Source organism: Coloeus monedula (assembly GCF_965178545.1).
Source record: "Coloeus monedula genome assembly, chromosome: 3".
In the NCBI taxonomy this organism is placed as follows: Eukaryota; Metazoa; Chordata; class Aves; order Passeriformes; family Corvidae; genus Coloeus; species Coloeus monedula.
Window position 1 is genome coordinate 351911 of NC_138783.1, and position 22891 is coordinate 374801.

Here is a 22891-nt window from a genome sequence, read left to right on the forward strand (position 1 = left end):
AATAAACAAGATCTCACTTAAAGTAATAATTCAGGGAGGGGGGGAAATGCCATGAATGGTAACTCCGTTCTCTCAGTCACAGAGAAATCCCTGCAGTAGAATGTTTGTTAGAGAGGGCTGAATTGCATCTTCAGGTTTTGTGATTGGCTTTTTTTTATTATTTGTTTTACTAATTAATTTTCCTCTAAAAGCTTTTCTTATTGACAGATGCTCCACTACTTTTATATCAATAGCTTCTTGTCAATATTAAAGTAGTAGAATCCCTTGAATCAGAGCTTATTTAAATTCGGAACTTGATATAAATCAGAATTAAAGAAAAAGGAAACACGAGTCACTCTAATGTGCAGACTCAGGTAGTGAGAAAGAGACGGGCAGAGGTTTTTAATTGCCCTGAAGTTGTGAGTATGCCAGTGGATCCTGTATGGAAATCCATGCTGGTGGATGGAAATGAATCCCAGGCACTGTGTGAGGGGTATGTGGAGGTGAGTTACTGACATGCACTAGTACCCATTTAGCACAGAGGAGAATTTTTCTCTTTCAAAGAAGTTACAAAGGCAGACGGGACTGGTGTTGGTATTTTCAGTGATAGGAGAGAGCTAATTAGATCTTTTGTGCAAGTCCGCCCCCCTTGTTCCCTTGTTGCAGAGGAATTTGAGGTCGCTGAGGTGTCCTGGTGGAGCTGGACAAAGGCAGAGGTCCCCAGCAGGACAGAGAATCATTTGGGCGCTCTTGGGGTAACCCATCTTTCCCCTTCCTTTTTCCTAGGTTCCACCCCATCCGTCAGGGCCTCCCGTGGTTGGTGCACTCCAGCCCCCTGCTTTCACAGCACCTTTAGGAATCCCCCCTCCTGGATTTGCCCCCGGGGTGCCGCCGCCACCGCCGCCTCCGTTCCTCCGGCCCGGCTTCAACCCGCTGCATTTACCTCCAGGTTTGTGGGGCTGCACCAGCCCGGGCTCTGCTGGGCCCGGAGCTGCACCAGCTGCACAGGGTGCTGGGCCACGGGGGCACTCAGGGCTCTCCTGTGCTTTTTGTAGGATTCCTTCCTCCCGGGCCACCGCCTCCCATAACTCCTCCGGTCTCTGTCCCGCACACTCCGGCAGTGAACATCCCAAACTGTAAGTGTTGGGCCCTGTGGAAGGCAGGGATCCTGCAGGAATTGCTGGATGGTGTTCAATGTGTCCTTGCCTTGTTCCTCAGCTACAGCAACTGGTGGGAATGAGGACACTACAAAGGAGTCGAACGTAGGAAATCCCATCCCGACAGTAGTTTCTGGAGGCAGAGGGAATGCTGAAAGTACCGACGCTTCCAAAATCTATGGCACTGTTCCACCTCCTGTAGCACCTACCAATGTCCCTGCTCCTGTCACCCAGGCTGTTCCACTCCTTGGTAAGTTCCTCTTGGGTAAGTTCTGCACTTCATTGTTCCCTGCATTTAAAATACCATTTTGACTTGGCTACTGACTTACACTCCAGGGCAAAGGGAAGCATGTTTTTCTCAACTTGCTGAAATTTCTGTCCTACTGTTGGCTTTGAAATCAGTTTTAGAGGCTTAGTTTTGCAGAGAAGGAGCAGTCAATAATTTTTATTATTGAAGATCTGTTTTCTGAAGAAACAAAGCCATAATGTGTAAGTTACAAATTCAAATGCTGTCCCACTTTTAACAAGTGAAGGTTTATATAGTGTAGAAAATGAACTTACAGCAGCACATCTGTATGACATAGTGACCAGGTTTTAGACTCAACTATTACATATATAAAATTAACATGCAGAGAAACTATTTTTAGTGTGGTTTTGAAATCTCTGAGGATGGGGTACATTCTTTTTATGTAAGAAATAAATCATTTTGATAAAACAGAAAACCAAACCCTTTTATTCAGCCCTGCGGTAGGACAGTTTTGAAACCTTTGTAAGAATATATTATTTAAATATTAGCAAATGGTTTTTTAACTAGCAAACCCAAGTTAATTGGGGGTAGGTTGTATAAATTACTTTTCCTAATACGACACAGACTTGGTCAGATTTTGACAGGGAGTGTGAACTGCCCCAGAGCTCTGCTAAATGCTTATTTTATGATGGCTTTGGATGGGCCAGTGTCAAGAATTTACTCAAAGACACTTGTTACCTACAAATTTTAGTGAGATTACTGCATTTATGGGATTTTAGGTCTCTAAACGAGAGCGTAAGAAATAAATGAAAAAGCTAATTTTGTGTTAGTGGGGTTCTGTCCAGAACTTTACAGTGATCACAGAAGAAAACCAAAGATTTGTCTCCCTGAGAGGTCACTGCTCTATTGGATGTGAGGGCTGAATTTTCCATCCATGCCTAATGATTTATGTATCCTTCATGTTGAAAACTTGACAGATACCCTTTTCAAAACAGAGAAAAGCTTAAGAAACTCTGTGTTGACACCATGGAGCCAGGGAATTTTGTTAGGAGTTGCAGAAATTCACACCTTCCTGCTGAACGACACTTTCTGTAAAGGTAGCACAGTATTGCCAGAGTTTTGGAGTTTCACAGGACTGTCTTGGACAGCATAACCTGAACTTCATATTCCAGGCCTTTGGAATGTATGAGGTTCCTCTGCCCTTTGCTGTGTGTCTGCACACATAACGAAAAAGTTTTAGAAAATGAAGACTGAACTCAATTAGACACCCAGATCAGTTCCTTGGCCAGCAGGTGCCTTGTATTCTTAAAAATACAAGGAAGCTGAATGTGACAAAGTTGGAAATCAAGAACTACCCTTTGCTTTTGTTAACTCGTTCACTGAGGATTTGAGGCAGATAAAGTTCTCCATGTGGTCAGAGTGACTTCTGTCAGTGAGGGCAGGGGTTTTGAGCTCACAGAGCAGTCCTGGAGTAATGGCTGAGATCCGTGTGTTTGCCTAAGCAGTAGCATCTGATGTTCGGGAGTGTCTAATTTCAAGAAGTTATTTATAATTAAAGAGCTATGTAAAACCCGTCCTGAACATTCTGGAGTTGCAGGGCACTGTTCAATCTGATAAAAGAGACAGGAAAAGCAGAAGACACAGATTATAATATTTTATGCTATATAAAGATTAATGCAATTAAAAGGTTAATATCAGTTGTTGTGGCTTTCAGCAGGTTAGCACAAATTAAACTTCTCAAAAGCACTTTGAGTCACTCATGCACTGGGTGTAGCTGTGCATGTGGGAGGCCAGAGAGTGTCCTGGGAAGGATGAGGAAATGTGCTCCGGGTACTTGGGCAGGATGGGAGAGCTCCTGCAGCAGGCTGGACTCAAGGGATGCAAATTGCTGGGACGAGGTTGTGGGAGAGATCCAAACTTCTTCTGGCCTGGGAACACTTCCTGCAATCCCTACAGAACACAGGAGCTCTTTGATAACTTCTGTAACTTCAAAAAATGCTGCTTCTCTCTCTGAGTTCAGCTTTTCTGTGGAAGACGTGTTAAAAAGTAATTCTGAATGGATTTCATACATAACATTTCATACCCTTTCATAAGTACTGTCTCAACTCCACTGATTTCCTTTGTTGCTCCACTGTAATTCCTTCATCCCTTCCAAGCAGGACGTGGTTGTGCTTCAGAGGAGTGATGCCTCTTGGACATTGGGTCTGGATTTTTGGGGTTTTTTTCTAAAGCCCACCCTCAGGCTGTTGTGATTTAGTTGTGCCCTTGACCTCACTCTCTGCTGTTACACCTTGTTGTTCATGGGAACAGGACAGTCCAGGCTGTGATGGCTCAATGAGTGTGTGCCCAGGGAATTTAAAATTATCTGCAGAGCAGGTATTTGTAGGCTCCTTTGACATGTGCCCGCTGCAAGAAATGACAGCCTTTAAATCCTTTGGGATTGGCCAGTGTGTTCCCAGCACTGAGCAAATGCTGTAACTCAGACCAGTAATAAACTGCAGATGCTGTATTTGGAATATTCAGATTCTGTGATGTATTATCCTGATGAAATACACCCTATAGCAGTTGTAGGTCCTGATCCTGGTGCTCTTTTTAGCCAAATTCTTACAAGGATCATAACAGGTAACCAAAGTTTAGTTATTCTGGAGTTCCCATCGAACTTGGCATTCACTTCCCGGTAGTGCAAGCTCAGTTATTCTTCTTTGTTCCCCTGGCGGTTTGTTCTGAAGTGATTTCTGTAGTCTGCATTAAATCATAAAACACAAATGCAGCATTCTCTGAGCCCCTCAGACTGTGACTGTCACAAAATGTTGGGATTTTTGGCAAGTTATTTCAGCTGTAACTCCATACTTAGGCCCTTTCGTTTAGGCTTCTTTCTTTAGTCTTGACCTGGTCTGAAAGATCCTGTATCAAACTCCAGCAAAAATCCACCAGACTTAAAACATGGTCCCTCTCTCAAGAATTCCCTGGCAGTATTTAACGTTCTAGCTGTAGGATGCCACATTCCCTGCTGGAGAACATGCAGAATGTTGTAGGGCAGCAGCTTCAAACTGGAGTGAAAACCTTATGCTATTGTGCTGGATCCATGACCTTTTGGCTTGTTCTGTGTGTTTCCATGAGGTTTGTGTGCTGGGACAGACAGAAACCACAGAGCTTCACCTGCTGGGAAGTGACGTAAGGGGTTGTGAGTTACTGTAACTGCTTACTGAGCAGAGTTTGTGTAAAAGTAAATCAGGTGTGTCAGCACTGGTGACATGGGAATTATCCCAAGGGAATGTGGGCTTTGTCCAGCTGGGAGAGATGATGATCAGCTCTGGATCACAGTGACATGGAAATCTGGCTTTATACCTAATTTATCAAAGCAGTAAGGACGACTACTGTGCCCTCTCTGGACAGAAGAGACTTGAGGCCAGCCAGAGCACTTGGGCTGTGTTGTAGGAGTCAAGTGATGAAATTTGGGACACTTTGGCGTGTGATGGTTGCTCCTCCGAAACCAGTAAAATCTGTTGTGAAGGCAAGGTGTGGTTTTGCACATTGGGACAGAGGAGCAGGTGTCAGGAATGAGGGAACCGGCTCCAGTTGGAGAAGCTGGGTCAGGAAATCGCCTCAAGCTTTCTCCTGGAGCTCAGGGAGTTCTTACCCAGTTACTCCAAAGTCAGGTACTTCCTAAACCAACAGAGGGCTTTAACTTGCCCCAGACATGGTGTGTCTGTACCATGAATTTCCCTGGGCATTTTCAGTAAACTGGGATGTGTTTCTGGACAGCTCTGTAAGTTTTTAATTGGTGCCTGATTTGTCAGCACAGTTCTGTAAGTTTTTAATTGGTGCCTGATTTGTCAGCACAGTGAGGAAACTCCAGTAGTTCTACAGTTGCTTTAGCCTCAGCATTGAAGGAGGTTGATATTTAAATTTAAATAAAGAGTGTGCAGCTCTCTGGCTGATGCAGTTCAGAATGAAAGAGTTCCAGGTACCATTATGTCGCTTCAGTGCTGCAGTTTGAGTAGAAATAAGGCTGAGAAATTAAATGACTTGTACTTAGTAAATGTGAAACTTCTCTCACAAACCTCATGTTCATGCTCTTGAAACCCACATCTGCTCTGCTGCTTCTAAGCAGAAGCATAGGCTTAACTTCTTCAGCTCTGTAGTTCTCAGTTACTCAATTCTGTCTTGTTTTAATCTTCTGAAGAAAATTAAAAGGTGTTTGTAGCTACAAGAATGTCCCCATACCTCAAAATCCTGGGAGACATCATTAGCTATGTGTCTTGTGTTGTAAAATCTGTACTTCTGTCATGGGGCGAGTTTAAACTGGCTCATGACAGACCTGGTTATTGACCAGGAGGGGGAAAGGCTCTACATTTCAGAGGCAGGAAGGGGGAAGACTTGCTGTTGGTACTGGACCATTTCTCTCCAAGAGTGTGACCCATGGAGCTGTGTCTGACTGTTTGGAGGGGGAAGGGGAGAGGATAGCACAGACTGGAAGATGCCACACGAGTCTTCTCACTGGCAAAACACCATTTCCTTCCAATATGAATTTATTTAAAGAGCACTCAGGTCAAAAGGTTTCTGTCAAAGATGTCCCTAAAAGTCAGTGGTGCGGTGAGCAGGCAGCACAGAAGGCTCGGCTCTGTCTGGGGGACAAATGCCGAAGCCGGAGGAGGGAGGGAGAGAGGGACACCACGGCAGCTGAGGGGGAAGTGGTGTGGCTGCTCATAAAGCTGCGCCCACGTGCAGTTTTCACTGCTGGCACTAATTCCAGCGTGAATTTCCACAGTGTTTCCCATTCTGGTTTTACCCAGGCAGGGGCTGTGTTTCCAGGGCAGGAGGTGCTGGTGAGCAGGAGCAGATGGGAGCAGTGTGAGGGCTCTAGGAACACCGGACAGTGTTCCTGGTTCAGACTGAGGAGGCACCTGCCCAGGGGTGGGAAGGCCTGCGCTGGAGCTCAGAATTCCTCCTTCCTTCTGGCTCGTGTTGGTGTCTGGGAGCTTCGGGTTGAGCTTTATCTGACAGTGTGGTGGAGAGGGAGTTTTTTCCTCCTATGAAGAGTGTGGGAATAAAACTGGAAAGTAGTTGGTGCTTGGATATGTGCTGTAAAGGATGAGACACTACTAAAAAAATTAGAATCCAGGAATGACCTGTTGTGTTACCTTTTAGTTTACCTGGCGAGGTTTATTCTACTGAAATGAATCTTTGTTGTGCCCCTTTTCTTTGGGATGGCAAATGGAGCTGTGCTCCAGCCCTATTCCAGCCTCCTCTCTGCTGCCTCTGTGCGTGAGCCTCTTGCTGATTCCCTGCGGCTCTGGGGTGTTCAGCTGCTGTTTGTAGCAGAGGGAAATGTTTCAATCCGACTGGAGGGGGCGGGTATCTTTGCCTGGATGCAAAACAGCTGTAGAGGGCTGAGGGGGCGCCCTGACCTGCACAAGGGCAAAGGCTCTCTCCGAAGGAAGCCTCTGGGATCAGGGATGAGATGCTGCCCTGGGCACGGTCATTGCTGCCAGCAGCACACAAAGGGGTGTTTGCGGCTGCTGCTGCCGGGGCAGTGCGTGGAGAGCACAGGAAGCTCCGCTCCAAGCTCCAGAGTGCTGTTTTCCCGGGCTCCGTGCAGGTTGGGTTTGAAGTTACGCGTGTTCCCTCCTGCCAGCTTCTGACTGTCCCTTGTGTGTTCCTTGCAGGCACCCAGGGCGTGGCCCCGCCGCCGCCCGCGCCCGTGGTGGGGCTGCAGACTCCGTCCACGGGGCTGCTGGGCGCCCGGCCCGGGCTGATCCCGCTGCAGCGCCCGCCTGGGATGCCTCCGCCGCCGCTGCCGCGCTTCCCGATGATGCCCCCGCGCCACATGCCCCCGCACATGATGCACAGAGGGCCCCCGCCGGGCCCCGGCAGCTTTGGGATGCCTCCCCCACACGGAATGAAAACCCCCTTCCCTCCTCCCGGCCACTTCGTGCGGCCCGGGGGTGGCCCGGGCAGCGGCGGGCCCAGCGGCCCTGAGGAGAACAGGGACGGGCGGCAGTTCAGGAACGACAGGCAGTTCACGCCCAACAGAGACCAGGAGCGGTTCGGGAGGAGATCCTTCGGGAACCGAGCAGAGAACGACCGGGAGCGCTACGGCAGCCGCGACGACCGGGAGCACGAGCGGCTGGGCAGCCGCGACAGGCGAGACTGGGGACGCCGCAGCCCCGAGCGCGACAGGCACAGGGACTCGGAGGACAGGAACAGGCGCTCCAGCGGCCACCGAGACAGGGAGAGGGATTCCAGGGATCGGGAGTCTCGTAGAGACAAGGAAGAAACCCGTGGCAAGGAAAAGCCAGAGGTGACAGACAGGGCAGAAGGCGACAAAAACCACGAGCCCCACAGCAGCAAAGCGGAGGGCGCGGAACTTGTTTCAGAACTTGCTGCAGGAGACGCTGAACCCGCAGGTGTGAAACCTGCACCGGAGTCAGCGCCCGAGGCTACCTCATCCCTGGAACAGGCGGACAAGGACACGGGCTCCGTGGCGGAGGCGCCGCGCTAGGGCTGCAGCCCGGCTTGGAGTGTCGAGCTTTAGTTGTACAGTGCTGTAAATCCGCTTCCGCCCCTGCGCCCCCGATGCCGGGGCACTGTGAGCAATTTGATTGCTTCCCTTCTATTTAAAATAGCCACAACATAACATAAAATACTGAAGAGATGATTAAAATATTACCCATTTTTGCTGTAACTTTTTTAAAGTTTTGACTTTAAAAAGTTTACGAATCAGAAGTAGAAGTGCTTTCTATTTTTTTTTTAATTTAAGAAAAGGTAACGGTGAAAGCTCCTCAAAACAATAGGGATGTGTTTTTAATAAACTCTATTTTCGTAACAAACTTTTAACGTGTGCTATTCTTCCTACGCTGCACTGAAGTGGAAAAGGAGTGTTCAACAGCCTAAAGTTGGAACTGTTAACGCTGTACTGGAGTCTAAATTAGACTGGTTTGGTTCTGTTTGTTAAAAGAAATCCATCTGTTTGTGTAGCGATTCACAGAAGTGAATTTTTATTTGTAACAGTCCTCTGGAGTTTTAGATTGCTGCATTTTAATGAGCTACTTGACCACCCCGGGTAAAAGTTAGTTTTAAGATGTTAATTGCAGAGTTACCTGTTTCAGTGTTTGCAATGCAATCCATTCTTTGCTTAATTTTTTTTCCACCCCCCCGCCCCCGGTTCCGTGGTTCCCGTTGCCCTTAATTTGCTTTTTTTTACAAAGTGACCCCTTCAGGCAATGACCGTCTGCTCTGATGTTACCAAGTGTTGCTGGGCTGGACAGCACCCACTCCACAGCTTTTGTACTCGCTGGGAAGTGAGACCTCGGAGACACCAGAATTCCAGCCTGGCTCTCGAGGTGAGGCTGGGACAAGGACTTGGCCCTTCCTCCATGGAGATGGGGCTGCTCCTGCAGGAACGCTGACCCCTCCTCACCCTGCCAGAGGTAGGTTGTGCCCCGCCGGGCTGGGGACAAGAGGGCAGCTCCTGGTGTTCCTAGCATTGTGCCACCTCCTCTCCAGAGCCACTTCTGTGTCCTGCCACCTGTGACGAGGGCAGGTGCCGTTTCTCTGTGGCCAAGCCCCAGGGCAGGGACAGTTTGGGAAGTCCTGCCCGCCACACACGGCTCGGCCGTGGCTCAGAGCCCCCTTAGCTGCAGCAGCACAGGGGCACACCTGTATGAATCCTGTGCATATTCAGTGGTTTTTTTTTTTTTCTCCTTGCTGTAGGTGTGTTCTACCTTTAAAGTTGGGGATTTTTCCCCAAAGGAAGGGCAGCTGTTTCCTTACATCAGTCCTTTTTCACAGATGCCCTGCGGCAGAGGGAATTGTCTCGGGGTGGGAGAGGGTGGGAGAGCCACTGTGGAGCTCTGGACTGGGGAGAGGACATCTATTTTTATGTTCTTGCAATGGCAGAATAAAGAGAGAAAGAACCTGTTTACAGATTGTAGTGAACTCAACTTCCATGTGTTAAAACTTGTGTCCTCACTGGTTGTTTCCTGCCAGGCCCAGGGGACATCCCCTTGTCCCACAGATCGAGGTTTGAGCCTCGGGAAAAGCTGCTCCAGCTCTGTAAGGTGGGTTTATTTCACTGAGAGCACCTCCTTGAAGAGCTGGAGACAAGAATGAGAGACACAAGGCTGCTCTGTTCACACAACTCCCACCCCTATTTTCTGCCTCAGTAGGGATTTGAAAGCAGAGCCTGGAAAACTGTGGAACAATTCCTTACCACCTTCTGCAGCAGTGGCAGCCCGCTGGAAGAGGCACAGGGCGGTGAAGACTCACACAGAGGTCTGGCAGCAGCAGGGAACGTAAGTTCAAAGTATCTTTACAGTATTCCTGCTCTACTGCCCAGTTCCCTTAGTAATGTGCCTTGGTTGAATGGGGTTACCTAGAACTACAGCCTGCTACTTCCATGAATATCCTTAAGTACCGAAGAAAGGAACATGGATACACGTCCTCATTAGAATGACTCATTTTCTCCATTGAGACCCTGAAATCTGTTCCAAAAGGACACACCAGAACAGGATGGAGGCTGGCACTGGCACACAGTGGTCACGCCTGGGATAGTGCCTGGAACAACTTGCTGGATGCAATTTAACCACCCCCCTGCTGAAGCCCAGGCAGCCTTTCCCACCAGGGGCAGGTTTGGGGTGATTCCTTGGTCACAGACAGCCAGAACCAGGAGTATCTGCCCAGAACATTTATTACACAAGTTTGAAGCCTACAGATGCTGCACCTTCCCCAGGATGAAGCCCTGACACACCTGGGGGCTGCTGCTCTTTGCCAGAGCGCGTGGGACTCATCCGGGGTCTGGGACAGGAGCACTACTCACATCTTCCCTCCGACAGCAGGGAGTGACACGGAATGGTGACAGCAGGAGCGTGAGCAGAGACCACAGAGCTGTTCCGTCAGGGACACTTTAATTGAATGTACATCATACAAAACTCTGTCAAGTCTCCAGCGTGTCAGTGCTGCTCGGGATGCAGAGGAGCAGGAGATTAATGACAATCTTGAGCTTGCACGAGGAAGGGCAAGAGCAGCAATGGAAGAGCACTGCAGGTACCGCACTTAGCTCTTGGCAATCCCAATCACTCCACAGGCCAAGCGGGGCCCTGCGTTTCCAGTTAACTTGCTCTCATTATCTCCCCCTCTGCCCAGGTCATCCCGCTTCTCATGCACCTGGAAGAGAATTGAAGGGAGCTTCAGTGATACTGCTCTGGATCCTGTCATCTCTGCCCCTGGTAGCAGCAGCAGCACCAGACTAATTACACAATGCCCAACTGATATCCATGCTAAAAACTTCCAGTTGGACCTCTCTGAGAGATGAGCTGCCTCCAGCAGCTCCAGGGCCATGCAGGCATCCACAGCTGGCAGGGGCAGAGTCAGAGAGGGCTGGCAGGGACTTGGGGCTCACAGCAGTGAAGTGCCACACTAAGACACAGAGGGATCTCTGTGCATCCCCAGCAACAGCAAATCCCCTCTCCCTGCTCTGGAGTTTCCCGAGGCCACTCACCACCATGGTACGGCCAATGATGCAGTGTGGTCCAGAGAGGGAAATGACGGGATCCTGGATCTCCACTTCAGCCACGCCTCCTTTGGCAGTCACATTGCCCAGGTCTCCCACGTGCCTGCATAAAAACACAGGAAATTCACAAGAGTGGCCTGGACTGAAAACTCTTCCAAGGGAATGCTGGGACTTCATGTTACAACATAACAAAGGCTCCCAAATCCAGTGGAACAACCTTTCTGGTGGAACACTGCTGCTGTTCCCAGAGCTTTTGCTGTCCATGACAGCTCCGCTATTCCCCAGGCAGCTGCAAGCTTTTGGTTTAAGGAGGATTAGGAAAAGCAGTTTGTCAGGCAACAGGTCAAAGGCAATGCAGGAACTGCTCAGTTCCAGCCAGTACCAGGGATGATTATTCCGGTTTGGCATTGCCCCATCACTTGGCATCTGGCTCTCCCACACAGCTTCTATCAGAGCTACATCTCTGCTAAGGCTTCCCTGGAGAACTGAGCCTCCAGCAGTGGAGTTTTCACAGGACTTCTGGACATTCCAGTGTGTTGTGTCTCCTGCACACCTGCCCCAAGCACAGCATTCCCCCAAAATGCAGCTGATCCAGTTCTGTCAGGCTCCTCTATCCAGATCCAGAACCTGGAACATCGACACATCCCTGCTGGCTGACCAGCCCAGCCAGCCCAGAGCTGACCACTGGCTTCTTACACAGCACGAATTCCTTATTTTTAACCAAGTCCTATAAAACTGGGTTAATGGCAGCTTTCCCTTAAGGAATTTGCTTGATTTACGCTTCCAGGAAGCTTCACTCTAATTGTTTCTATATACTGATAAAAGCAGCATCCACTTCTTGCACCCCCCCCTAAGGAATTCCCCTGCCCACAGCCACCCAGGCAGGCAGGATGCAGCAGGTGTAGGATCTGCCAAGCCTCCAGCAGCCACAACGTCCATGCAATCCCAACCTTTAGCCCCGAGCAGTGGCTGCCAGGGCCCCGACACACATTTCATGCTGTGTCATGCAGGAGCTGGCCCGCAGCCAGCTCTGCCCGGCCTGTGGCTCAGGTGGGATTTGTCAGCCTCACCAGGAGCACTCACGGACACCAACGTGGGCATTCCAAGGCTGATCCCGATGCCAGGCTGGTCCCTGTGCAAGGCCAGGCTGCCTGAGCCCTGCTCCCAGCTCCACTCCCCACACCCAGCACGCAGAGCCACAGGACTTCCTCTGGCACCCACCCAAGAGAACTGCTCCCATGGAAGAGCCCAGTCTCACATCCCACTGAAGCAGAGATATCCAGCATGAGCATCAGGCCCTCGCTGTCCCCTCCTCCCAAGCCATGACAAAGCCAGGAGCATGCCCAGGAGGATACTTCACACCACACTCTCAGAGAAACAAACTGCTGGAGTTACCGAAGTGTGGCTAAGTGACCTCGGGAACCCTGCAGGAATTACCGGGGTTTTTCTGGCACGTCCCAAGCCCTCAGCAGTGTCCGTGCCCTGGACTCACCTCTCGGCATCGCTGGGCCCCCCGTGCTGCTTCCGCTCCGGGTTGAAGTGGGGGCCAGCACTGGTGCACCCTGGAACACAGCACAGCATCAAAGCAGGATCCCAGGATCAACCTGCTGCTCCCACACCGCTCCCGGCAGCAGCAAACAGCTCCTCTCCTGTTCCGTGCCCTGCTAATCCCCCGGAGATAAATCACCTACTACAGACTTACAAGTCCCACGCTCAGCCAGCAGCTTTATTTCATAACGCTGGGTTATCCAAGCGTTCAGGTAAGTGCTTGACCACCAGCCTCAACATGCTCAGAGTACTATCCAGGGAGCAATTCCTCGGGAAATGTCTCAATCTCCTCACACAGATTTGCAGCCGTGAGACCCAAGCTGGTGCTGCATCACCACGAGCAGCTCTTTGGAGCTGAGCAGCCACTTCTCAGCCGTGACCCGAGGGCCTGGAGGGACATCTTACCATTGGTGTTGTCACCGAACTCATGGACGTGGAAGCCGTGCTCCCCATCGGCCAATCCAGTGATTTTCCCAGTGACTTTCACCGGTCCAGTACCCTTCAAAGGAGAGGATTTATCACCACAAGCACTTTGGCATTACACGGCCCCGTGTCAAACGAAGGTGACAGAAAGCACTGGAGGCCGCGCCACAAGCCCACAACATCGTCCAGAATGTTTGTGTTCGTTTAAGCCCCTCAAAGACACTCCTTCCCCTGTTTTATCACTAAGCGCAAGGAGTACCCGTTATCTGGCGGCGCCTTCCAGAAAGATCCCGTACTTTCACGGAGGAGTGCGAGTGACGCCGCGGCTCCTGAGGCGACCACGAGAGACGGCGCAGCTCCAGAGGGCCGCGGCCATTTAGATCCGCAGCGCCCTCGAGCTGAGCCCGCCCCGGTTCCTCCCGCTGCACCGGCCACGGGGAGAAGGATGAAGAGGGAGACCCGGGGGGCTTCGCACCCGCCGGCGGTGGGTCTCGGCGCCGCGATCGTGCCCTCACCTGCTGCTCGAAGTGGATGACGCCCTCCACAGCCCCCTCGCCCCGCATCACGCACACGGCCCGCACCGTCGCCATCTTGTCCCCACACGGCCCGCAGCACCCGCGGACTGCGGGCACGCCCCGCCCCCGCTCCCCTTATATAGGGCGGGCGGCCGGCGGCGCGCGCGGCCCGGCCAATCGCGGCGGGGGGAGGCGGGGGCGGCGCGGCCGAGTGGCGGCGCGCGGCGCCCCCTGGTGGCAGGAGGGGAGAGGTGAGGGAGCGGGACCGGGAGCGGGACGGATTGAGAGGGAGCGGGAGCTGCCGCTCGCGGCATCGCTCACAGCTTTGTCCCCGGGACCACCGGGCGCCAGCGGCTCCATGTCGGCTGTCCCGGCACGACGAGCAGCAGCGCTGTTTCCCTGCCCGCACCCCTTCCCCTCGCACCGCCGGTGCCCTCCCTGTGGCAGTTCAGCCGCGCTGGGTCCGATGCTGAGCTCTCATCCGAAACTGGAATGCGCTTGTGAGGTTGCCCCTGAATAGCTCTGCGTTTCAATAGAGCTGCTCTGCCCTGAGGGTGTTTTGAACTGAAATCAGAATCATAGAAAGATTTTAGAGTACCTGAGATTTCAGGTAATCACGGAAAGGTTTGAGTTGGAAGGAACCTTAAAGCTCATCCAGTCCCACCCCTGCCATGGGCAGGGACACCTCCCACTGTCCCAGGCTGCTCCAAGCCCCAGTGTCCAGCCTGGCCTTGGACACTGCCAGGGATCCAGGGGCAGCCACAGCTGCTCTGGGCACCCTGTGCCAGGGCCTGCCCACCTTCCCAGGGAACAACTCCTTCCTGATATCCAGTCTAAACCTACTCTCTCTTAGTTTTAAGCCATTCCCCCTCTGGCCTGGCTTCAGCAGCTTCAGGTCCTCCTGCTGTTGGCCCCAGGGCTGGGGCAGCTCTGCAGGTGGGGTCTCACCTGAGAGGGGCAGAGGGGCAGAATCCCCCCTCCCCTGCTGCCCACGGGGTTTTTGATTAATCTCTGTCTATAACCGAGATATAATTGACTTAAAGCCCAGGTGGTTTTAAGTTACTTGTTTTGGACTGTGTTAAGGCCAGGGGAGGATACAGAGGGGTTGTGGTTTTTTCACACATCAGACTCATACAAAACACTTGAGTCACGGCTCAGGTGGCATTACTGAAGCTGAGATTTGTTTGCTTGAGAACACAGAATCAGGTGAAAAAAACTTGATCCACATAAATACATGGAAACTTGTTTGTCTGAGAGAAACACTGGGATTTGTAGTGTAACCCTGGAAAGACGCTGGGAGGAGAGCCAGCCGGAGCTTCCTATCTAGGAGGCACCTTGGCAATGTGAGATAAACTCCTTGGAGTTTCAGTCCTGATGTGCCTGGATAGAAGAGACTCAGTAACTTGTGAGCAAACGGGTGTGTGCTTGTGGCACAACAGCAGCAGCCTGAGCCTTGCTCCATCAGGAGGAGAGATTCCAGTGCTCTCGAGGTGGCCCTTGTTTGATTTAAAGAGGTTTGTAAACTTTTTTTAAATGGTAGTATCTCATTTTACTTTCCTTATCACCCTTCTCACCCCTCAGGGCCCTCTCATGCAAGGCTTTCTCTTACTTTTAGTCTGATCTCCAAACTCGCCCTGATGTTTTTATCAGGTTTATTCTTTCCTCCCTCGAAGTAAGTTCCAAGATCCATCCTTCTTCATGTCCCTACACGAATGTGGGACAAACAGATGGACGAGAGCCAGATCCGTCAGGTTTCTTCATAGGTGTAGTGAAATAACCCGAAGCAATTTCGGAGACTGATGGCATTAGTAATCCGTGTCAGCATACCGTTGGAGGTCCCCTGAGCTGCCCCAGTTGGGCAGAACTCAGCTGACAAAGCTGTCATGCTCAGGGACACCCCGGAGAGGTGGGGATTTCAAGGATTAACACAAGAATTCGTGTGGTTCCTGCAGAAAGAGGTCAGTAACCTTATACAAGTCACAGCCTTGAGAGTGTTCTCTGTGGTCCTTTTCTTTCACAAATATGATAGAAATACCCAAGTATCAGTTACTGCTGTGCTCATTCACATCAAGAAGCCAGGGAAACGTTTTTGTTGTGTTTTCTCCCACATACTTCTTTTCAACTCCTTTATTTTCTTAAATCTCGCCAGTAGGTGAGAAAATCCACCCGCCAGTGCAGCTGAATGGGGTGTTTGACAGCAAAAAAAATCATAATTTGACCCCGTCACATCAGATGGTGACATCATTATTTTGTTATTTGGAGTGTCACAGTAAAGCCTGGAGGAAAGAAGAGAAAGAGCATCTTGATTGTCTCCTCATCTGCCAGTTTAAAGGCCAGATGAAATAACTGCTGTGTGATGGAGGTTAACAGCAACCCAAACTATGTGGAGAAACGTAATAAACTTCTCAGCAAAATGTAACAAAGTAACAAAAATTCCAAACCCTTAGGTCCTGTAAAAAGGTGGCCTAGAGCAAGGATAAGGCCCTTGAGGGAGCAATTTCTGAGGGAGGTTTTATGTGAATTAAAAAATAAGAGGGAGTTTTGAGAGTTCCGTTTCCCGTGGCAACCATACATCTGGTGCAAATCTATAGCATTTCCTGCTTGTGGTGATTCTCTGGGAAAAATACGGGGTTGAACTGAGACTGGAATGTCCGTAGCACTCTGGGTTGCTGGAGCTCGTGTCCTGAGCGAGTGGTTGTGCATCATGAACACTTCCCTTGGAGCACACGTGGGTGACGCCGCTTCCCCGCCTCCGGGGGATGCTGCCAGAGGGCATTCACTGAGTTGGTGCTTGCGCGGCATTCCCAAGGTGAAATGTGCCGTGGAAATTATCGCCGCACTACAAACTGGCGGCTCCCTGGTGGAAAGCCTGCTGCTGGAGTGGGGGGAAGCGGTGCTGATAACCGAAGTGTCCATGTAATTAAAGGGGCGTCAGCGGGGAAGCCTTTGCATGGAACAGGCAACATTAAAACCAACTCGCGGCTGAGCTGAGCTGATCTTTGTGTGCCGCGAGTCCCCCACCCCGCGCGGCTCCCCGAGCTGAGCAAACCTGAAACACGAGACTCAGAGGAGAGGTTGTGTAAATGTTGATTAAGAACTTTGAACCCGGTGTGGGGTGTGACCTGCACTTCTCCACAGCCTGCCAGGGCACTGGAGCTGCTCAAGGTCTGCCCACTGGGATCTTTAATTATTGTTTCATTACTGCTGTTTTTGCTTGTTCATCAAGTGCTTTAAATATTCCGCAGTGTACCCCGTGGAAACAGCCTGAGAGTCTGAAACTGCGAGCACAAAGCCAGGAAAGCCAGGGTGGATGAAAATAGGGATTTTGAGGATTCCCCTGCGTTTGCAGAAACAACAATCTGCTGAGGGCTTCATGGGAGCCGCTGCTGCGGCACAGAGGGATGACTGCAATCCAACTGAAATTTAGCTGGAGTTTCAAATGGTTAAGTTGTTAGAGAATGGAAATGTCACTTCTGAAACTGGCCGAAGACAGAACACTGTCCAGAAAGCTCGTCTGAAAAATGTTTCTTTTTTTTTTTTTTTTTTTTTCGAATGAGAGTCTCTCAAAACGTTTATGCATTCAGGAATGTTATTTTGGCCACTGAAAGGTGCCTAAAGGAATGCAACCAAAACACTGTGTGTCTGTGTACAAATATATATATATATGTATATATATATATATGGAATATATATTTTAAAATATCGACTTGGATAAAAATCAACCAAGTCCAAAGAAAGTCTGTACCTTGTCATGCTTTATATATAATGACTGGACAAGGATTCCATTCACAGTGATGAAAAAGAAAAGCTTGGTCTTAGATTTTATTGCCAGCTTTTTATTTGTAAAAGTCCTTACAGTGGTAACTAAACTAAACAGAAAGCTTTGCAAATCCCATCCCACCTGAGCGTGTGCCAGAGGTAAGATCCAGGGGGCTTCATTTGGATTTATTTCAGACACAAACTGCCCTGCACTCTCATTTTTGCCACATACGCAGTTTAGTGGTACAGCAGGTGTCAGGACACCCAGGGGCGAGGTGGCTTGGATTTAACTCAGCTGTGTTGGGTAATCCCTGAGATGCAAAGTGCAAAACCACAGAGAAAATGCTAATTAATACACAATTAGAAAATAAACGCTACAACAGGGTATAAACTACCCTGTCTCGGCAGGAAATCAGGGAGGACAAAAAATATAACAGGCAGGTGTCCAGAATAACAAAGATGTGGCTTTATTTGGAGTTTTGCACACGTGCTTTCTTCTCTGGGAGCTCTGGATGGTCAGGGAGTGGGTGAGTTCCTTTGCAAGCACCACGCTGGGTTCGTAGAGCTGTCAGTCAGACAAGGCTTTGGGGTGCTGGTTTAATACAAGCAATTAGTAAGTGGGAATGCAGCTGGAAAACGCACCAGCCATGTATTGCCATGTATTTTCATACAGTTTCCACAGCGCCGTGGAGTATTTATTCATTAATATTTATGTGACCGCCCCGCATCTGTGTGGAAGTTTTCTCCGCAGTCTCCAGCCGTGCCAAAGGGCCGAAGGGCGCTGCAGGATGCAGACTTCGCACCCGGTGTGCCCGCTGGGAGCCACCGTCCCTGCGGGTTCGTGTGGCTGGAACGCCTTCCTGAAACGCGCTCAGAGCACCTCTGTGTGCCTGCAAGGCCGGGGCTGGGCTGTGACTGCTGGAGTTGGAGGCAGGAGCAGAAGTTCATCCACACTGATTCGTGCGGAGAGACTTCAAACCCTGCCTGTGGGCTCTGCCGGGGCCAGGCTGTGCTGCTGCTGCTGCTGCTGCGGAGCAGGCTGTGGCACTCTCCAGAGCCTGTGTCTGTGCTCAACCACGTCCAGGCCTGGCAGTCCGGGGAATCCGGGCGGGCACGTGCGCCTGGTGGGACAGTTTAAGCCTCCTGACAGTCCCTGGCTGGCAGCCACCGTGTCACAGCTTGGGAACGCTTGGCAGTGCTGCTCTGTCCGCAGCTGGAGCAGGGGGAGCTTATGGCACCCAGCTGCTGGAGAGCAGCACTGACTGCACGTGTGCTTATTCCCTAATCCCGGCCTGTCGCTATGATCCCTGCTAAGCCACGCTTTGAAGAGCACGGATTTTGTAGCCAGGATCACTCTGCCGTGCCGTGCTTAAGGAGCAGCTCCAGGTGCAGTTATGCCGGGAGGTCTGAGAGACTGAAGGAGCTGCTCAGTGCAGGCAGGTGCGTGCAGCCCTGCTCTGGTGTGCCAGACACCCTCCCGAGCCGAATCCTCCTCACTGCAGCCTCACGGCACCTTTCCTCTTGTGCTGTCCCTGAGCCGGACCCCCACCTGGCTGCACCCTCCTGGCAGGGAGTTGTGCAGAGCCACAAGGTCCCCCCTTAGCGTGTACATTTTCGGGTATCACTTCAGAGACTGAGCTCTAGAGGACAGTTTACAGAAAACAGAGGTACGAAAGGAAAATGTGCTGAACACAAGGTAGAACCAACATGTTGCTTCTTACATTTTTTCAGGATAAGTTGGGGCTCTGATGGGGACAAAAAGCCGCAGTGCGAATGACTGCGAACAGCTCGAGGGGAAGAGTTTAATGGTTGTTGCAGGCAGCTCGGGGTTTGTTAGCGCTGGCAAGTGTCAGTGAGTGCCACTGAGTGGCGTTAGTAGTCCAGGTTTGGTGGACAGACTCTCCCACAGTGCTTCCCTTCTTTGGCAAAATACTGTCAAACTGGACATAGCAACAACAAGAAGTAAGATACCTTTATGAGTGTGGGTTCTGAGGAAGCAAAGGGAATAAATGACGTAGGCTGATCAGCTCCACCAAAATAAATGTCTTTTCCATCTAGGCTTGTAGATTGGGTACCTTGATGAATCTTGGCCTGTGTGACAGCATAAACTGTGGAAAGAACACAGGGATTGTGGAGGACAGCTCATAGTTTTATGGGAGAGAGAATCTGTCTCGCAAGGGTTGAAAACAACTAGTCTGGAAAAAGATCCAAAAGCTTTCACATGGGTAGAAATGATTGCTCTAATTTCTCTGGGGACATGGAGCAGGTGTTTATACAGCATCTTGCATAGAGTGTGATAAAAACAAGGGGCGTAAGGACTGGCTTGTGGGGACAAAAACCCCATCCACGGACATGAAACCAATCTGTCTGGGGAAGAAGGATTTTAAAGTGAATGGCACAGAAGTACTTAGGGAGTTTTCAAATATTGCAATCATACAGCATCGAGCACCTCAGGGTGTAGAATCTGAGCAGACAACTCAAGGCAGAATTCACAAAAGTTGTTTAAAGCTGCTCCATGTGCTTGTGGCACCACAGGTAGCAGGAGGAGAAATGGCCCAGGTTTGCACTGCTGGTTTAATTTGTTTCTTTGGAGGCAAGGCAGTGACCCCATTGCTCACAGGCCCTGCAGAAGCAATGCTGCTGAGTGTGGCTCAGAAATAGAGACAAATCAAAGGGCAGCTCATCAACCTGCTTGCCATCCCTGCCTCCCACTCCCCCCTGCAATTCCTGCCTTCCTTCCCCACTCCACACCAACACACATGGGGACAAGATGCTCTCTAACAGCTCTGACACTGGTTTTGCTCTCCACACTGCTATCTCCAAAGCACTGGGATGCTGGGAATGCTTCCCAGTGCTTCCCTCACTGGACAAGGATGGCATTGAACAGACCATTCTCCAACCCACTGTTAAGTAAAAGGTCACTTCTGTATGGCTTTAATATTTTAAATGAATTATTCAGAGAAGTACACAGGCACAGTCACCTTCCCATAAGGAGCAGTAATTAATATTTGAGGAAGAAAAGCTCTGGGCTAATGATTTAGCCAGGAGGGGTGGGGGTACTCTCTCCTGTGCCTTTCACAAGCAGCTGTGTGCCTCCGTGTGTCTCATGGGCATAGACTCATGGAATTGTTTAGGTTGGAAAAGTCCCTTGAGATCATTAAGCCCAACTGTTTTCCCATGGGAGAACTATTTAATGTCTTTGCTGGCGACAAGGACAGTGGGACTGGTGCACCCTCAGCACGTTTGCTGATGACTCTGAGCTCTGGTGGAGTCACACACCGGAGGGAAGGGATGGGGCATCCAGAGGGACCTGGATGGGCTGGAAAGGTGGCACTGTGAGAACCTCATGATGTTCAGTAAAGCCAGGTGCAGGTCCTGCACCTGGGTCAGGGCAATGCCAAGGTCAATCACGGGCTGGGAGAGAATGAACTTCCCACTGCCAGAGGGCAGGGCTGGATGGGATATTGGGAAGGGATTCTTCCCTGTGAGGGTGGTGAGGCCCTGGCACAGGGTGCCCAGAGCAGCTGTGGCTGCCCCTGGATCCCTGGCAGTGCCCAAGGCCAGGCTGGATGGGGCTTGGAGCAGCCTGGGATAGTGGATGGGGTCCCTGCCCATGGCAGGGGGTGGGACTGGATGAGCTTTAAGGCTCTTCCCAACCCAAACCATTCTGGGATTCTCTGAAATTAGCACTGACATTGAAAGCAAGATTTTCATAGAATGGGCTGACAACAAACAGGATTGGAAGCCAAGGCTCTTGCCTGCCTCATGTGTGTCCTATGGGATGAGCAGCAATACCCCTGGGAAAGCTCTGGCTCTGCCATTATCCAGAGAACTCTGATTTCACAGACCACTTCACCTGCAGCAGCAGTGAACACAGATAACAGCGTTGCTCAAAAGAGAGGCTGAGGTGGGCAATAATTCATCAAATGGATTTCCCTCTTTTGCATAATCCTAGAGGCACCAGGATGTGATCCCACTATTAGCCTTGCTGCAGCCTGACAGAAATACCAGCTGAAAAACACCTGGGAAGGCAGTATTATGATTTTTGAAGCATGCAGAGGCCTGGGAGAGCTTCTCCAAGGGACTGAAAGGGCTAATGGATATTTTGCACTTAGGGGAGTGGACTGTCCTCACTAAAATTCCTACTAAGCAGGAATACTTATTTTCTGTGTATGGAGTTGGCAGCCAACCTGAGTCACTTACATAAAATCCAGAAACCTTCATTATTACATGGTTATTCCTGTTTTCAAAGACAAAAAGAAGGTAACAACTTCTGGGATGCGGTGAACATCTTCTGTAAACTACAGGGAAACCTGGCAGGAAAAAAAGTGTTTCAACAGTACAGAACAAGTCCTGATTAAGACCAGTTTGGATGGCCTGGTTTGAACAGGTCACAGTCTACCACTATTTTTCAAAGAAGTTTCCTCGATTTTTTTTTTTTTTAGAACCCTTTTTCCACCTTCCCACTTGAAATGTCCCCTGTGGTTCCTGTCTCTCAGGTACTGGCATGCACTGCTCCGGAGCAAGAGCATTCTTTTGTGTGGAGGAGAAATATCACAACATGCCTTGCAAAGAGAAGAAAGCTGTATTTACAAAATTTAACAAGCGGAATGTCGGCAGTAGAGACAGAACTTTTCTTTTGAGCTTTCCTCCTCCATACAGATTCTTCCATGAGGAATGCTGTGCCGTGTTTCCAATCATGGAATTGCTGCCCTTGCAGTTAAGTTTTTCTCTGTTCACGGAGAATTGCCAAATTGTTTCTTTCTGACTGAGCTACTCCCGCATGCCCCCATCAGAAACAACTCTCTTTTGTGCAGCTCAATCATTCATAAACTCAGGATCTTCCTGGAAGGTGATTTACTCCTGCTACATTCCCTGAAAACGAGGCTGGGCTGATGTTGGGCAATTGACGCGTAGCAAGAGGAATTTTCAGCTCAGGCCTGTCTTCTGCTTCCTTTGAAAACATTTCGAAGAAAACGGAACTTTCTATGTGCACAATCACGGTGAGACAAAAATAGCAGTTCCCAAATTAGCCGTGAGTAGGTGGAGGGGGACAGCCAGCACACGGCTTGGCACAACAGTCTGGGTATGCAAATGAAGAGATGGGACTTGACATGCAGAGTAACTGGAACTGTCAGATGACTAATGAGTCTCACCCATTATCTGCTGAGGCTCTGGAAAGGTAGCAAACTAGGTGGGATTAGTTAAAAATATGCCCATATTAGCTGGCATAAGCTGCAGGTCTGCTGGGTTGCGGATGCCTGCCCGCATGTGCCGGATCGTGGGAGCCGTGTCCGGCACGTGCGGGGCTGGAGCAGGGCAGGGGGGCAGCACTGGGGGACACACGGCTCTCCTGCACTCGTCTGGTGGGCACCAGGGCACAGAAGAGCAGTGAGTGCCTGCAGGGGTTTCAGCCTTTGGCCCCTCTTCCCACTGCTGGTGTGACACCCTCCCAGGGCTGGAGCCCCTCTGCTCTGGAGCCAGGCTGGGAGAGCTGGGATTGCTCAGCCTGGAGAAGAGAAGGCTCTGGGGAGCACTTACAGGCCCTTCCAGGGTCTAAGGGGGCTCCAGGAGAGCTGGAGAGGGAGAGGGACTGGGGACAAGGGCTGGAGGGACAGGACACAGGGAATGGCTTCCCAGTGCCAGAGGGCAGTGTTAGATGGGCTATTGGGAGGGAATTCCTGGCTGTGAGGGTGGTGAGGCCCTGGCACACCTGAAATCAAAGTCAGGAAAGGACCTGTGTTTAATC

At 50.5% G+C, this 22891-nt stretch overlaps 2 protein-coding genes across 3 annotated transcripts in view; one reads left to right on the forward strand and one right to left on the reverse strand.

Moving 5' to 3' along the window:
• SCAF4 (SR-related CTD associated factor 4) overlaps positions 1-8216 on the forward strand; it is a 31075-nt gene extending 22859 nt beyond the window's left edge. For both annotated transcript variants that reach the window (XM_082278631.1, XM_082278632.1), the window contains 4 exons: positions 766-928; positions 1035-1115; positions 1198-1386; positions 7053-8216. In XM_082278631.1, coding sequence (XP_082134757.1) covers positions 766-928; positions 1035-1115; positions 1198-1386; positions 7053-7888 — 1269 coding nt within the window. In that variant the 3' untranslated portion in view covers positions 7889-8216. The remainder of the gene's footprint in view (positions 1-765; positions 929-1034; positions 1116-1197; positions 1387-7052) is intronic.
• A 1841-nt stretch (positions 8217-10057) lies between these two features.
• Positions 10058-13481, reverse strand: SOD1 (superoxide dismutase 1). The gene is made up of 5 exons (XM_082278249.1): positions 13384-13481; positions 12851-12944; positions 12390-12459; positions 10886-11000; positions 10058-10551 (listed from the first exon to the last, which is right to left on the reverse strand). The coding sequence occupies exons 1-5, from the start codon at positions 13456-13458 to the stop codon at positions 10441-10443; spliced, it is 465 nt and encodes a 154-aa protein (XP_082134375.1). The 5' UTR covers positions 13459-13481; the 3' UTR covers positions 10058-10440.
• Positions 13482-22891: the final 9410 nt, after the last annotated feature.